Source organism: Geotrypetes seraphini, chromosome 3 (genome assembly GCF_902459505.1).
Source record: "Geotrypetes seraphini chromosome 3, aGeoSer1.1, whole genome shotgun sequence".
In the NCBI taxonomy this organism is placed as follows: domain Eukaryota; kingdom Metazoa; phylum Chordata; class Amphibia; order Gymnophiona; family Dermophiidae; genus Geotrypetes; species Geotrypetes seraphini.
The window spans coordinates 247,027,473-247,045,039 of record NC_047086.1 but is presented as its reverse complement, the minus strand read 5'-3'; the positions used below and the strand labels follow the sequence as shown (position 1 = coordinate 247,045,039).

The 17,567-nt window shown below is 40.3% G+C and overlaps 1 protein-coding gene across 4 annotated transcripts in view; it reads left to right on the top strand.

Moving 5' to 3' along the window:
- ADGB (androglobin) overlaps positions 1 to 17,567 on the top strand; it is a 633,675-nt gene that overhangs the window by 372,769 nt on the left and 243,339 nt on the right. For all 4 annotated transcript variants that reach the window (XM_033939743.1, XM_033939744.1, XM_033939742.1 and 1 more), the window contains one exon: positions 7,484 to 7,598. In XM_033939743.1, the coding sequence (XP_033795634.1) occupies positions 7,484 to 7,598 (115 nt within the window). The remainder of the gene's footprint in view (positions 1 to 7,483; positions 7,599 to 17,567) is intronic.

The window sequence follows — 17,567 nt, the reverse complement described above, 5'->3', positions numbered from 1 at the left end:
GCAGGACCTGCCTTTGGTAAATCCATGTTGGCGGGGATCCCGTAGATTCTTCTCGTCTAGGATTGTATCTAATTTATGCTTAATTAGTGTTTCCATGAGTTTACTCACTATGGATGTGAGACTCACCGGTCTGTAATTCTCAGCCTCTGTCCTGCATCCCTTTTTGTGGAGTGGGATTACATTGGCTGTTTTCCAGTCCAAGGGGACTTTTCCCGCCTTCAAGGAAAGATTGAAGAGCACAGACAATGGCTCTGCCAGGACATCTCACAGCTCTCTAAGCACCCTGGGGTGTAGATTGTCCGGTCCCATGGCTTTGTTCACTTTGAGTCTTGATAGTTCGCAGTAGACGCTGCTGGGTGTAAACTCGAAATTCCAGAACGGGTCATCTGAGCTATGCCTTGCTTGCAACTGTGGACCGGACCCTGGCGCCTCGCAGGTAAAGACTGAGCAGAAGTATTCATTTAGTAGTTCGAATATCGCCCATTTCCTAACAAGTATAAAACTCTTCCCTATAAACTAAACTAAACCTTAAGTTTATATACCACATTCTCTCCATAAAGATAGAGCTCGGCACGGTTTACAGGAACTTTAATATAAGGAAGGAAAAACATAATAAGAATTAGTGATTATAAAGAGGGTAGCGAGATTTACATTTTTGAGAATAGCCAAGTTTTCAGATGCTTTCAGAATAATTGGAAGGAGCCCAGATTCTGCAGCAGGGCAGGAAGGTTATTCCAAAGCTCAGTGATTTTGAAGAAAAGAGATTTCCCTAATTTTCCCGCATAGATAACGCCTTTTAACGAGGGGAAAGATAGTTTGAGTTTTTGGGTGGACTGGTAGTGTCAGGTCTCGTAGAGTTCCAAGATAGTGGAATTAGGGTGGGGGGAAGAATACCATGAAGGGTCTTGAATGTTAGGCAGGCACATTTAAAGTGAACCCTAGAAATTACTGGAAGCCAGTGAAGTTTTGACAGAAGCAGGGAAACATGATCAAATTTACTTTTTGCGAAGATCAACCTAGCCGCAGTATTCTGGATCCACTGATGATCCTCATCCATGCGTTGAGACTCCAGAGCAATTTGGAACGGGAAGCACTTCTGAAAATGCTAGCCTGGAGATTTTGTATTTTAACTTCCTACCTATGGGCATAAATTTGGCTTCCCTAACCTCCCTACCACATTTCCCAATGTCATTGATATCCACATGTACTAAGACAGCAGACTTCTCCCCATCACTGTCTAAAATCTTATCTAGGTGATGTGTGAGGTCTACCACCTCTGCACCAGGCAGGCAAGTGATTCCATTTCAATGTTTGAGTCCTAGCAACTTGATGAACAGAAGTAGATTACATTACTTTACATTAGTGATTTTTATTCTGCCATTACCTTGCGGTTCAAGGTGGATTACAAAAGAGGATTTCTGGACATGTCCAGAGGTGTTACAGAATAGAGCAGGTTGCTTCAGAGGATTGAAATGTTTCATGAGGTGTTAGTTAGTCTTCATGGATTTCTTGAATAACAGGGTTTTTATTTCTTTTCTGAAAGTTTTGTAGTCTGGAGTCGCGATTAGTATATTGGAGAGTTAGTGGTCTAGTTTTGCTGCCTGTGTGTCTAGAAGACCATCATATAGTTTTTTCCGTTTGATGTCTCTGATTGGAGAGTATGTGAATGATGTCTGGGTTCTCCTGTGTCTGGTTGTGGTAGTTTGGATTAGGCGGTTGTTCAAGTAGTCTGGGCTGTCACCATTTATGGATTTAAATAATAGACAGTAGAATTTAAATAGTATTCTTGTTTGAATTGGGAGCCAGTGTGAGTCAAGGTATGCCTCGGTGATGTGGTCGTGTTTTCTTAGTGAATAGATTAGTTTCAGGGCTGTGTTTGTTTGTTGTTGTTTTATCATTGTTGTGGGGCAGGGGAGATATAGGATGTTGCAGTAGTCAAGGAGACCTAGGACTAGGGACTGGACTATGAGCTGGAATTGTTTTCCATCAAAGAATTTTCAAACTTGCCTTAGGTTTCTCATGACTGCGAATGATTTCTGTATTGTTTTGTTGATTTGTGGTTGCATGGCGCAGCATCTATCTATCATCATTCCCAGAAGTTTTAGAGTGGGTTGAATGGGGTATGTGATTGAGTTTATTACTATGTTTATTATGGTTGGGGTTTTATTTTTTTCCAGAAGTATGAATTTTGTTTTGTCTGGGTTCAGTTTTAGTTTGTGGTCTTTCATCCATGTTGCCACTGTTTCTAGAGTTCTGTGTAGCATGTCTGTCATGGTGGGCATTGGCTGATCAAAAGGAAGGAGAATGGTGTTGTCGTCTGCATAGCTATAGGATGTTAAGCTTATTTTGTCTAGGCAGGTGCCGAGGGATGCAATGTAGAGATTGAAGAGTGTTGGGGATAATGGTGATCTTGGAGTACGCCATAGGGGTTGTACCATGGTTCTGATTTTTCTTTGTTTGTCTTTACTCTGTAGGTCCTGGATTGTAGGAATCCTTGAAACCATGTGTGCACTTTGCCTGTGATTCCTATTGTATCTAGTATTTGTAGCAGGATGTTGTGGTCTACTAGGTCAAATGCTGCGGTGAGATCTAGTTAAATAATCAGCATTTTTTTTGCCTGTGCTGCGGTGAGATCTAGTTAAATAATCAGCCCAATTCCTGTAAACCGTGCCGAGCTCCACGTTGCAGAGAAGATGCGGTATATAAACCCAAGGTTTAGTTTAGTTTAGTTTAACATATTTTTTGCCTGTGCTGAAGTATTGTCTAGCTGTGTCTAGAAGGGAGCCTAGTAGTGTCTCAGTGCTGAAGCTGGTACTGAATCCAGATTGTGGTAGGGTGGAGCAAATTGTGGTTTTCTAGGTAGTTGGTGAGGAGTTTAGCTATGAAGCCTTCCATTAGCTTGACATATAATGGAATTGAGGCTATGGGTCTGTAGTTGGATGGTTGATATTGTGACAAACCCATAGCCAGTTTTGTCCCTGTAATGGATAAAAGCAGAGCATGGTCCCTGGTCAGGGGAGCTGACCAGGTTAAAAGTAAAGATAGGGAATTGGATGACTACCCCTCAGACAGTGAGGTAGAGCAGGAAAGGTATGAGCCTAAGAATATCCAGCAGAGTGCCATATCATAATAAGTACACCAGAAAGCCTGATAGGACTTTTACTGAGAAGTGGAGACCTAGTCCTGCAAGGTATGCACATTATCAGCCTAGGAGAAACCTGAGTTATTTCCCTAGGGATTTCCTGCTCAACCCCCCCTGCTCCTAGGAGAGAGGGGTGGGGCTATAACATATGTAAAAGCAGAGCATGGAATCACAGTGGGCAGAGCAGGAACAGGGGAAGCTGAGGAACCAGGGCAAAGGCACGACCAGCAGCAGTGCAAACAAGCAGATGAGGAGAGAAGTCTCCATCCTCAACTCCACAGTAGTGAGGACGTGGAGATGGCCGAGGACTTCCCAAGCTTGAGCCCAGCTGCTGGAAAAGAGGAGGCAATGGACACTGCTGAAGTGTGTCCAGAAGCTGACTATCATCCAGAGGGAATGGAGGTTAGTCCATGAGGGAAGTAAAGCAAAGTTGTGCTTATGTGCTGGCTCTCTGTAGCCTGAGCCCAGCTGGCCTTGATTAGGGAGAGAAGGAAAACCTCTCCGTTTCACTTTGGGACTGCCCGGAGGTCAGTGTTTGCTTAAAGAACTGTATTGTTGATAGTGTGAAGACTCTGTGATAAAGCCTCAGTAAAGCTCAGAGCTTATCTAATACCCTGCTGTGCTCCATCAGCTGGGAAGCTCAGCTGATGCTAATGAGCCTAGGAGTCGAAAACTGGACACGTTACCCAGCTAGGTTAGCTGGAAAGCCTGGAACTTTATTTCTAAAGTTTACTACTCCATTTATCTGCTTTGTTTATGCAATTTGTTTTCAGTATTTGAAAGTTTATTTTCATGGCATTTCTGCTTATTTGAACCTTGGTGAAGAGGACTATCTTTGAAGCAGAGAAAGTCCAGGGAACTGCGATGGTATGCCATACTTGAACTTTAAGCCATTCTGACAATTCTGACAGCTGTATGCTATTTTTGTTTTATGCTTAATTTTTGCATTCCATGAGGGTGGCTGATAGCATTCAGACCCCCTGGTTTAATAAAGCCTAGGAACAAGTTTTTGAATAGACTTAAATTGTGTCGTCTCCTTTTTGGCAAGCATATCTCAGTGTGGTCTGGCAGACTAGGCAGGTGCCTAGGTCTGTTGTACCTGAAAAGCCTTCCTCTTTCCTGGGGAAGCCACGCCGACAGGTCAGGATTCGGCACAGCTAAGCACCTGCCGGTCAGAGCAGGGGATAGCTGTGTGACAATATGTTGCTCCTTTTGGGTCTTTTAAGATCGTGGTGATGATGATTTTGGAGAGGTCTTGTGGTAAAAGGCCATCTGTGAGCATGGTTTTTATCCATTCCATGAGGAGAGTGTAAAATTCTAGGCTGGAGGTTTTTAATAGGTATGGAGGGTATTGGTTGAGGTCGCAAGCTGCGTGGCTGTATTTTTTATAGAGTTTGTTAAGGTTGGACCATTGTATTGTGGAGAAGTGGGACCAGGTTCTATCTGCTGCAGCTGATTCTTTTTCTGGGGGGGGGGAGTATTGTGATCTCTTAGGTGGGTTGGGGTTCATGTAAGGTTTGTCCTGGCAGTTGTAATTTTGTTTTTAAAGTATTCAGCTAAAAGGGTGGCTGAAAGAGAAGGGTTGTCGTTTTTGGCTAGGTAGGGTTTGGTGTCTGTGAGTTCTTTTAGTAATTGGAATAGTTTTTTTGTGTCTTGGGCTTCTATGCCTATTTGGTTTGTATAGTATGTCTTTCTTTTTTCTTTTAGTTTTAGTTTGTATTGTTGGTTTATTTTTTTTCCATGCTTCTCTTGTGTGTTCTTGGTTACTTTTTCTCCATTTTCTTTCTAGTCATCTGCATTGTCTTTTGAGTAGGAGTAGTTCATTGTCGAACCATTTGTCTGATCGTCTGCTGATTCTGGTTTTTGTTTGTATTGGAGCTAGCTCATCTAGGGTAGTTGTACTTATATTGCACCATTGTGAGATGAAGTCTTTGCGGTCACATTCTTGGATTGTAGCATCTGTTTTATTCCAGAATTTGGAGGGGTCGATATATGTACGTGATTTGTAGGTTAAGCTTTGGGATTTTGGTTTGGTTTTGCCTTTGGCCCAGTTGGTATTGAAGGTGTATGTGTAATGGTCTGTATTGTATTGTCAGATGGATCTGGACCATTTTCCATTTGAGGTTTGAATCTCTGGTAGAATGGGCTGTTGGGTCATGAAGGCTGCAATGCCTAGTTGGTGACCTTTCTTGTGTGTGGTTTGTGGGTCTAAGATCTTGTAGGTTAAGGCTTCAAAGTAAGATGCTTAGAGGTATGGTCTTTGAGATGGAGGTTTAGATCGCCTAGGATTAGGTTGTAAGTTGTTGTTAGTGAGTTTCGGTATATAAAATCTTCAAATTCTGGTCTTGCTGTGTTCCAATTCCCTGGTGTTATGTAGCAGAGCATGCAGGTTATGGATCCTTTTAGTTTGGTGCATGAAAGTTGGCAGGCTAGTAGATCCATGTATGGGATGGACGTTTTGTCTAGTATGTTTAAGTTTAGGGAGTTTCTGACTAAGATGGCTAGACCTACTTCTTTTTTTTTTTCCCTACAGGCCACTGTTATCTTGTATCCCTTCGGGCAAACTTCCGTTAACCTGGGGTCCGAGGCTGAGGTTAGCCAGGTTTCAGTGAGGAAGAGGCAGTCTAGATTTTCGGTTTTTATACAGTCTTTTATGTGTTCTGTCTTTGGGCCTAGAGCTCTGATGTTTATGTAGGCACATGTTAGTGTGGTGTATTCTGTTTGTGCACTATTTGTTGCTTTTGGGTAGACAAGTGCTCTTGGTTGGGGGTATGGTTTAGTTCTGGAAGGGTTTGTTGGTCTTCTCCTCCATGTTGGTGTGATGATGTGGTGTATGCAGGTCTGGGAGTTTATGTTTCTGTCTGTAATGGTTCTCCTGGTTGATGGTGAATTCTATTTGTAGTTGAAATAATTGGTATTGGGGAGATGTTGTTTGCTGCAGCCTTTCAGTTGGTTAGGAGCAAGATGATCAGTAGGATAGTTTGTGTTTGTGGTATAGCTTTCATTGTGAAGGATAGGAGGTAGGGAGTTGGTGGCAGTGAGGTTGTAGGTGATTTCCTGGGGGTTAGATAGTTGATCTTTCTCTAGGTGTTTGTTGGTGGCAAGTGATTGGGACTTGCGCCTTAGACAGTGATTGGGACGTACACCTTAGACGGTGCGCCGATCAGCTGCGCGCTATTAGGTGCTGAGCTTTTTAACTGGCTCAGTGGCTGGAGCATTGGTGAGGGGCAGAGTGCTCTCCCACACCCGAGGGGATTCTCAGTTGCTCCGGGAAGAACAAAATGGCAGAACAAAGGAAAGGGGAACTTTTAAACAAGCAAGGCTTCCTGCTGAGCCCTCCAACTAGCTCAGCAGCTGGAGCTTTGGTGAGGGGAGGAGTGCTCTCCCACGCCCGAGGGGATATCAGTTGCTCCGGGAAGAACGAAATGGCAGAGCCAAAGGAAAGGGGAACTTTTAAACAAGCAAGGTTTTCCACTGAGCCCTCCAGTTGGCTCAGTGGCTGGAGCATCAGTGAGGGCCAGAGTGCTCTCCCATGCCCGAGGGGATCCTCAGTTGCTCCGGGATCCTCAGTTGCTTTGGGAAGAACGAAATGGCAGAGCTAAAGGAAAGGGGAACTTTTAAACAAGTAAGGTTTCCTGCTGAGTCCTCCAACTGGCTCAGCGGCTGGTGCGTCAGTGAGAGGCAGAGTGCTCTCCCACGCCTAAGGGGATCCTCAGTTGCTCCGGGAAGAACATCACTGCAACTAATTTAACATGTCTATGGCTTAGGCGCTCGCTGCGGTGTGGCGGAGGCATGGCTCGGGCTGGCTCTCTCTGGGTCTCGGTGTCCTGTCTCATCTCCTTCTCCAGGTCCGGCGAAGATGTCACCATTTCCACATCAAATGCAGTCCTCCACCTCCAACACTGCCCATTCTGCTGACTGCCCAGAGAGGTGGGCCATTGTATCTGACATCTCCACTGAAACCTATCTGCCTTGGGAGGCCCTGCTGGTAGTGAAACTACCGATGGCATAGCTTTCAGCTTCTCAGATGCATGCAAGCCCCAGTGGCATGACAAGCCCATGTACCATGACTGGAGACGTAATAAAAACTCTATTAGTAAATACGATGCAATATATTGCTTATATTTTTGAATCATGCATGAAGTGGACCTAGCACTTGAAAATAATAAGTACTTAAAAATAATAGAGTTCGCTTTTACATTGTCTGGTTTACCTGTTGTGCCTTTGCATTCTTGACAATTTTGAAAATGTGTAAGACTCATATTTTATTGTGTGTAGGAAGTAAGAACAATGTTAGACAATCACTCCTGCAAGGGATAGTAATTATTTTTTTTTATACAGGCGGCATGTTCTACACTTCATAGCACGTGCTCCCATAGGGCATCATATCCACCTGTGTAGTACAGTACCGTTTGTATTTGGTGAAGAAGAAGTTATTATGCCACATCTTGAAAAGGTATGTAATTTCATTGATAATTATTGGCCATAGTTTATAACACACTGATCTTATATTCTCTTATATTTTTTGATGTTCAAAGAAGATGTAAAAAGGGAAGCATCTTAGATTTAAGAAGATAGTTTACAAATAGTTAAAATGATTCTTTATTATCCAGGTAATTCAGCCTCAACAGTGAGCATTTGTTTTAAATGTGGCTGCCTCGGCTGATAGAAATCTAGATATTTAGCACTACTATCTGTATTAGTGGGGAGACCCAGCAACCAACCATTTCAAATTGATGCAAACATTTACTTTTAGTTATCGCATTAAAGGTTTGGGTCTAAATAACAACATCAGTTCAAGTGGGTAATGATCAGCTCACTTGGGGGCCTGAACCTTCCTTTTCTCAGAAAGTGAAAATATTCAAATTGCTCTAACATTTGAGTTGGTAGTTCAGTTTGAACATATTTGGTGTCATTAGCCGTCAAATAAAGAGCTGCACATTTTTATTTAGAATTATTTTGTCTGTAAAGAGTGCTGTGTTTATGATATCGGCAAAAATCCCTCATGTTCAATTTTGAAGACTGTATCTGGCAAAGGACATAAGAAGAGTTGAAGTGGTCCAGAGGAAGGCTATGAAAATGGTAGGAAGTTTGCACCAGAGGATGAATGAGGAGAGACTGGAAGCCTTGAATATGTATACCCTAAAGCAGGGGTCTCAAAGTCCCTCCTTGAGGACTGTAATCCAGTCGGGTTTTCAGGATTTCCCCAATGAATATGCATGAGATCTATGTGCATGCACTGCTTTCAATGCATATTCATGGAGGAATTCCTGAAAACCCGACTGGATTGCAGCCCTCAAGGAGGGACTTTGAGATCCCTGCCCTAGAGGAAAGGAAGGACAGGGGAAATATGATTCAGACGTTCAAATACTTGAAAGGTATTAACGTAGAACAAAATCTATTCCAGAAAAAGGAAAATGGTAAAACCAGAGAGCATAATTTGAGGGTGAGAGGTGGTAGATTCAAGAGTAATGTTAGGAAATTCTTCTTTACGGAGAGGGTGGTTGATGCGTAGAATGCACTCCCGAGGGAGGTGGTGGAAAGGAAAACGGTGACAGAGTTCAAATAAGCATGGGATGAACACAGAGGATCTCTAATCAGAAAATAATGTGTATATATTGAAGGAACTAAGGTCAGTATTGGGCAGACTTGCACGGTCTATGTCCCATATATGGACATTCAGTTGAGGATGAGCTGGGGAGGGCTTTGATGGCTGGGATGGTTAAGATGGCTGGAGTGAGCTTTGACGGAAACTCCAGTAGATAAAACCTAAGCACACTACCAGACAGGGCTCTGGGTTTCTGACCCAGAAATATCTAAGAAAAAGGACCATTTAAATTAAATGATTAATTTATGGAGCATGTATGGTTGGGTAGACTGGATAGACCATTCGGGTCTTTAGCTGCTGTCATTTACTATGGGTTTTTATTATTATTATTATTTATTTATTTTAAATTAAATACTAAGTATAACTTGTATAAAAAAGCATATTAGTCAAGGTCTTACATTTTGTTAAAGTAAAACACTTATTACACTTCAACTAATCAAGAAGAAAAAAACAAACAAAAGAATATACATTTTAGACTAATTCAGCTAAAGTCCTCTATTTTGAATCCAAGATTTCAATTAGGCGAGACAAAAGAAAATATAGATCAATACATTAAAGAATGCTATAGACTATAGAACTGAGATAGGAGTTACATATTAACTTATAGAGCACTTGATTTATTCCCATCCAGTCGAGATAGCGCCAAAAAAGTAGTTAATTGCTGGGGTTCAAAGAAAACATTTAATTGATCGGTGGCAAACAATAGACTTTCAAGAGTGCCTCAAATAAAATGTGGCCCCAATGAAATGACCCCTAGTCTCAGAAGAAGAAATTCTCGTTGATGCTTTTGCGTCTCTCTTGAATGATTGGGGAACATTTGTATTTTACAACCAAGAAATTCTTTCTGTTTATTTTTAAAGAAAATCCTCAATAACCATACTTTATCAATTGAGAGAGCTACAGTTAGAATCAACTTAGAAGGTATTACTACATCCTTGTCTGACGTCTCCAAAATTTCTCAAACATTCAGTGATACTTGATCAGGAACTTTTAACTGTTGCGGAGACTTATTCTTGTTAGGTAAGTAGTATACCTGAGAGAACGGAGGTAAAGTTTCCTCTGAGACTTGGAGAATTTCAATTAGATATCTCCTAAGCATCTCCCTAGGAGTAACCATTCTAAGCCTAGGAAAGTTAATCATTCTCAGATTATTATTACGTGAATTGTTCTCAAGCATTTCTTTAAAAAGAATTTTTTTTTAAATTGATTTCAAATTATAGTATCAAGAGCAACTAGTACAGAAAGCAAATTAAACCAGCCAAATTTAAAAAGCCAAAGCATAATAAATTAAACAAAATTAAAAGAGTAATTATAATGGTAAAATTAGCTTAAGTCCTCTATTTGGGTCCAAGAAGTTTTAAACTGGCGAAGTAAAGAAAGTATAATCTATACAACAAAGTAATGCTGTCTTCTATACGACGCGAACGGAGCTACACCTTTTACTTATAGAACTCAAGATTTATCTTTATCCAAATGGGACAAAGCCAAAAAATTGCTTAATTGTTGAGGCTCAAAAAAACAAACATATTTAGTTGAATGGTAGCGAACAATGCACTTACATGGATGTCTTCAATAAAATGTAGTCCCTAGGAGATGACCCCTGGCTTTAAGAGAAGAAAATCATGTCTGTGTTTTTGTGTTTCCCTTGAAACATCAGGGAACATTTGAATTTTACAACCAAGGAATTCCTTCTGTTTATTCTTAAGAAATAGTCTCAATAACCATGATTTATCAATAGAAAGAGCTAGGGTTATAAGCAATGTTGCCACCTCCGTATCCGACTTCTCCAGAATCTCAATAACATTCAACGCTTATTGTTCAGTGGATACAAGTTGTTGTTGGTGCAGAATCTTGCTAGGAAAGTAATCCATTCAAGGAGGTGGGAGGAAGGGGCTTCAGAGTCCTAGTAAAGCGTTGTGAGCTTTGATGCTCTCTCTGGGGTTGGTTGATAGCTGGAGATTATTACATGGTTCACAGCGCAATTACACTTTTTATTCCCACGCCCAACATACTTACACTAGACTGGATGGGATTTGGATTGATAGGAATCAAGGAGGAGAGTTGAGATGGGCAGAAATAGAGGCCATGTACATCTCTGATCATGCCCCTGTTTGAGTTGCATGTCAAGGACTTCTTGATCAGAGGGTAGATGATTTTGGAGACTCAATGAATCACTTCTGAGTGGCCCACAGGTGGTGGCCGCAGTTGACAAAACTATACAGGAGTATTTAGCCTTGAATGATAATGGGATGCCACATTATGGGATGCTCTTAAGGTGGTGGTTCGGGGGGAATTGATCAAATGGGAGGCTAGGTATAAGCGCCAGAGAGCCCAGAGACACCTTCAGTTACGTGAATAATTGTTACAGTTGGAGCACAGGCATAAATGCAGCCCAGATTCCCCAGCTCTTGGTCCAACTGCAGAGAGTGCGAGATGAGTTGTATCAATTTCAGGTGGAGGAAACTGAGAAGATTTAAGAATGGTTTAATATCAAAATCTATGAGCATAGCAATAAGGCTAGCTCCTATTATGCTCGGTATATTAAGATCAAGCAGTCCAGGACCTGAATAGCTCGGGTGCAAAATGATAATTGTGGATTGCAGGTTACTGATTTGGCTATCTGTCAGGCTTTCTTGTACTTTTATATCAGATTATATAGCGCCCCGGATCCAGTCGATCGAGGGGAGCAAACTCGTTTTTTGGATAAGTTACCTCTTCCGACGCTGTCGCTTAAGGATAGTGCATACTTGCAGGAACCCATTACTTTAACACAGGTCTTGGGGGTGATAAAAATGTTGAAGAATGGAAAATCTCTGAGTTTGGATGGATATTCTAGTAGGTTTTCTAAACAATTCTCATGTCAACTGGGGCCTTTACTGGTGCATGTGGCTAATGGGGTACCTCAGGGGTGCGGTTTGCCAGGTTCCATGGGATAGGCCGGGGTTGCACTTTTTACTGAAGCCAGGGAGAAATCCTTTGAATTGTGAATCTTACCGGCCAATCTCTTTGTTGAACTTGGACGCTAAAATCCTGGCTCTCCATCTGGGGAAATTGCTCCCCTCGCAGGTACATTTGGACCAGTCGGGTTTTTTTCAACAACAGCAAATGAGTGATAACATCAGGCGTACGCTACATTTATTGTGGGAGGCTCAGTCGCGCTAGGGTAAGTCGGTCTTGATGGCGGTTGATGCTGAGAAGGCTTTTGACTGTGTATCATGGGGATTCCTTTGGGATGTTATGGGGCGTATGGGTCTGGGGGTACATTTAGTCAGTGAGTTCAGGCTCTCTATGCGGAGCACCGACCTTGTCTTCGTGTCAATCATTCTTATACAGATTTTTCTCCAATCTTGCTGGGACACGTCAGGGTTGTCCACTATCTCCACTTCTGTTTGCAGTCTCTGTTGAACCACTAGTGATCTATGTTCATACTCATCCTGAGATGCTTGGGATATCAACACTGGACGTGGAACATCGTATTGTGCTATTTGTCGATGACATTTTGTTATATGTGGGGGAGCTGGAGGCCACTATTCCGCGGCTGTTATGGAATTTTGATGATTATGGGAGGGTATTGGAATTCAAAATAAATTTTAAATAAAATGGAAATCATGAATTTGACCCTGACTGACCGTGAGGTTGTAGGGCTCTGAGGACGTTTTTCTTTTCGATGAGCTTCCCAGGGCATTAAGTATTTGGGTATTTATATTCCCAAAGACCTCTCCCAGCTTTATGCAAAGAATTATCCTCCTATTTATAGGAGTATTAGATGTAATTTACAGAGGTGGCATGGTTTATGGGTTTCTTGGTTTGGGTCGGATAGCCATAGTTAAGATGAATGTACTTCCCCGATTGTGTTACTTTTTGTTTCAAACATTGCCAGCATCTGTGAAAGTTTCAGGCTATCCAGCCCCACATAAGAGCAATGCACAGAGCCATTTCAATGTAGATCCCTCCTAACATTACAAAGAAACTTGTCTTCTCCAGAAATTTCAGGAAAGAGCCACTAGACTGCCTTTGCAATGGCAAAAAGTGGTTGATCTACCACCAAAGACTAATATTAGTTACGGATTAAAAAATTCAATTATTTTTTTCACAGGCTTATTTTTGTCAAATCAGTCCTGGTGAAGCTGCTTTTTCACAAATAGTAGTAGAAAGGCTTCAATACATTTATTAGCTGTTCCAATAGCATCATATCTAGAAATATGGTATGATAATCACATGATTGGCACTGTCTCCCCTTGTCAAACGAACTCAGGAACATTGGTTTTACATATTTTACTGGAGATTGATCTATAAGATTTCTACAAACACGAAGTACAAGCATAGAAAAAGAGAAAAATAAAGGCAGCTAAAGACCATATGGACTATCTAGTCTGCCTATCCATACCATCTAGTTTCAAGTTTATTTAAAATTTCTTATACCGCCTAATTAGGCTTCTAAGTGGTGTACAGTAATCATAAAACATACATTGACTAAAATACAAACTTAAAATTACAAGGTATCGTTTAGGGTAGCTAATACATTCAGAGACGTTTAAAGTTTCAAGTTTCAAGTTTCAAGTTTAATTTTATTTGATGTATCGCTTATTACAAACTAAGCGATTAACAAAGTATAACAATCATCGTTAAACTATATAATATTGAACACAAAAAAGGGGTAAAATAGCAGTAAAATAATATTTCTTTAACTAATAGGAATTTGACACACAAAACAATATTGACAGACTATGACACATATGGAAAAAACATAAGGAATTAAAGTTACAAAAATATTTTCCCTGGAAAGGGAGAAAGAGAGGTCTGAAAGGGGAGGGAAAAACAATGGGACGGGATTGAAGGTGCTCTGTTCGAAATTGGTAAAGAGATGAGTTTAGAGATCGAAAGATAATTTAAAAAGAAATGTTTTTAAATTGGTTTTGAATTGGTTTAAATTTTTATTTTTCCTGATATATAGAGGAAGAGAATTCCAAGTAAGAGGAGCCACTACAGAGAAAATATCGTGGCGTTTTGTCCCTACTATTTTTAAAGAGGGTACCATTAATAATTCTTGAGAATCGGAACGTAAAGAGCGATTTGAAGAATGGGGTATTAGTAAACGGTCTATGAATTGTGGTTCATTAGTACTAAGTGTTTTGAAAATAAGTAGAGCTATTTTATAAGTTATTCGATTATTTATGGGCAGCCAATGTGATTTGATTAGCAGAGGTGTTACGTGGTCGTATTTTTTACCATTGTGAATTATTTTGATTGCTATGTTCTGTATAATTTGTAATCGTTTTTTTTTCTTTTTGAGTAATGTTTTGCAGCAGAGAATTACAGTAATCAAGTTTTGTTATAATAAGAGAGTGCATTAGAATGTTTAAAGATTGTGGTTCTAAATATTTTGACATGGAACGAATTAAACGGAGACGATAAAGACAGCATTTAACAGTATTGTTAACTTGTTCTTGATATGTAAACTTGTCATCTATGATTACACCTAAAATTTTGAGAGATGTCACTGTTTCAATTATTAAGTCATCTATCTTGAAAGGAGAAGATAATTGTATTCCCTGTTTAGAAGGAAAAAGGAGGATCTTTGTTTTTGGTATGTTAAGCGCAAGTTTGTTACTAGTGAGCCATTCTTTAATTTTGACTAATTTTTGATTGATTTGAGCTATTTCAGTAGGGTTTTCTAGGTTACATGGATGTAATAATTGTATGTCATCCGCATACGCGTATGCGGAAAAGCCTATGGACTGGCTGAGACTAAGTAAAGGTGAGAGAAAGATATTAAAGAGTAAGGGGGAAAGAATTGAACCCTGGGGAATTCCAAAACTAGATGAGTATGGAGTAGATTTAGTGTCATTGAATTGGACACTGGAAGAGCGTTCTGATAAGAAAGAATTGAACCATTGTAGAGCTATGTCCTTGATACCGATTGAATGAAGTCTGTCTAATAATAGAAAATGGTCAATGGTGTCAAATGCAGCGGAAAGATCTAGGGAAAACAAGATGACGGATTTGTGTTGGTCTAAATTATGTATAATGTTAGTAGTGAGACCTATTAATGAGTATTCTGTACTGTGATTTTTCCTAAAGCCAGTTTGGTTAGGGTGTAGAACATTTGTGGATTCGACAAATTCTGATATTTGATTAAAAATTACTTTTTCTGTAACTTTTGCTAGAAAAGGAATATTTGCGATAGGACGGTAATTCAGAGGGTCTTCTATACTTATTTTATGATCTTTTATTATGGGAATTATTGTTGCCGTTTTCCATGATTTGGGTACAATACCGGAGCTGAGGCTATTTTTTACAAAGGACAGAATATATGGTCCAAAGCAGGAGAAGAATTTCTTTAAAATGACAGGAGGAATGATCTCAGAGGGGGAACTTTTTAGGTTTAAATTTTGTAGTATCAGTTTAATTTGTGGTAGGGAAGGAATGTTGAAGTTAGAGCATTTTGCGCAGGGAAGTTTATAGTCATTAGATGTTTGATTTGTAAGTGACTTATTATCTTTGATAGTTGCAAATTTCTTTCGTATATTTTCAATTTTAATGCAAAAAGTGTCTGATAAGTTTTGCGCTGTGAGTGTTGAGGAACGAGGTTGTTTGTGTGTGTTTGAATTGAAAGATTTTACTATAGAATATAGAATTGATGGATTTTTTGCCGCTTTGATTTTTTTGCTGTAATATGTTCTTTTTGCATCATTAATTTTACCTTTATAGAATAAGGATTGCTCTTTGAATATTGCCAAATTTTCCATTGATTTGTTTTTACGCCATTTCCTCTCACAGGATCTAAGTTGTCTTTTGATCAGTAATAGTTCTGGAGAGAACCATGGGTTATGAGTTTTACGGTTATAAATAACTTTGTTAATCCAGGGGGTCTCTTTGTCTAATAAAAGTTGCATTGAGAGGTTCCAAGTAGAAAGTTGGTCTTCTAAGGAGTCTGACTCTGGTATTGGGGGCAAAGAGCTCATGAAAGACGAAATAATTGAATGATCAAGTATGTTGAAGTCACGATAAACTATTTTTTTAGGTGGAGGAACAGATTCTTTTTTCTTTATAGTAACTAAATTAAATGAGATGATGTGGTGATCAGACCATGGAACTGGTGTATTTTGAATTTTGGAAAACGAAAAAAGGTCAATGGTGGGGGCAAAGATCATATCTAGCGTATGACCTGCTTGATGAGTTGAATCGTGAATAAGGGGTAAGTAATTGAGCATTTTGGTGTAATCTAATAGTTCTTTGGCTAAAGAGTTGGTACTATCATCGAAATGAAAATTAAAATCTCCTAAAATCACTGGAAATTCAGTGGATGAACTAAAATCGAAAATTAAATTTTGTAGTAAAGAAAGAGTATTTGAAATAACTGGTGGCGGAATATAGAGAAGTAAAAAATCTATTTTTGGAGTGGTATTAATTTGAAATTGAAGATATTCGATTGTCGTGTTATCGTTGGAAAGATCTGTAAACTTTATAGTGTCGTTTAAGTAAATAATAGCCAAGCCGCCTCCTTTGCGTTTTTTACGATGGTTATAAAGAAATGAATAATGTGGGGGGCAGCAATAAGACAGGTAGGCTTCTTCGCCGTCTGTTAGCCATGTTTCTATTAAGCATATAATATGAAATCCTTCTGCAGTAATTTTTTCTTTTATTAAATGATATTTTCCTTTAATGGATCTAACATTGATTAGTCCTATTTTTAGTTTTGCAGTACTGGGGAAATTGTGAGAGGTTTTGGATGAAAGTTGGTTAAGTGTAATTGATGTATTTGAGTTGGGACGTGATTCGTTGTTTTTATTACTGGGGGGACGTCTACCCCAATATGACGGTATTTTATATGATAGATTTGTAACCGAATTGGGTTGGGTAGAAGTGTGGACAAGCATGGCTATCAAAAGCAAGAAGCCTATAGAAATGAAATTATTTATCAAGGAGACTTTACCAGCAAAATGTTGTTTTAGCTTTTGTTTTGGGTAGTTGAAGATTGTGGTGCAGCACTCAGTTAGCGCACGAAGGAGCGCACCAAGGAGCAGGACCTGCTCCTTTGGCGTGCTCCTTCGGCGCGCGCCGCAGGCGCGCGCCTCTGCGGCGTGCGCCGCAGAGTGTCCAATTTTATAGGGCATGCGCTGACCTGAGGGGGAGGAGTCCAAGCGGGCCGCCGCTTTGCGGCGGCAAAGGAGAGTAAGTTCAACTAAAAAGAGAAACAACAGCAGCAGGTAAAATAAAAATACAATAAAATCTATTAAGAACAGTTAGAACAAATTAAAAGTGCTGTTATGTGCCAAGGTGAGCTGAGGTGTAGTTGAGCAAGGCGTGCGCCGCAGAGTGTCCAATTTTATAGGGCATGCGCTGACCTGAGGGGGAGGAGTCCAAGCGGGCCGCCGCTTTGCGGCGGCAAAGGAGAGTAAGTTCAACTAAAAAGAGAAACAACAGCAGCAGGTAAAATAAAAATACAATAAAATCTATTAAGAACAGTTAGAACAAATTAAAAGTGCTGTTATGTGCCAAGGTGAGCTGAGGTGTAGTTGAGCAAGGCGTGCGCCGCAGAGTGTCCAATTTTATAGGGCATGCGCTGACCTGAGGGGGAGGAGTCCAAGCGGGCCGCCGCTTTGCGGCGGCAAAGGAGAGTAAGTTCAACTAAAAAGAGAAACAACAGCAGCAGGTAAAATAAAAATACAATAAAATCTATTAAGAACAGTTAGAACAAATTAAAAGTGCTGTTATGTGCCAAGGTGAGCTGAGGTGTAGTTGAGCAAGGCGTGCGCCGCAGAGTGTCCAATTTTATAGGGCATGCGCTGACCTGAGGGGGAGGAGTCCAAGCGG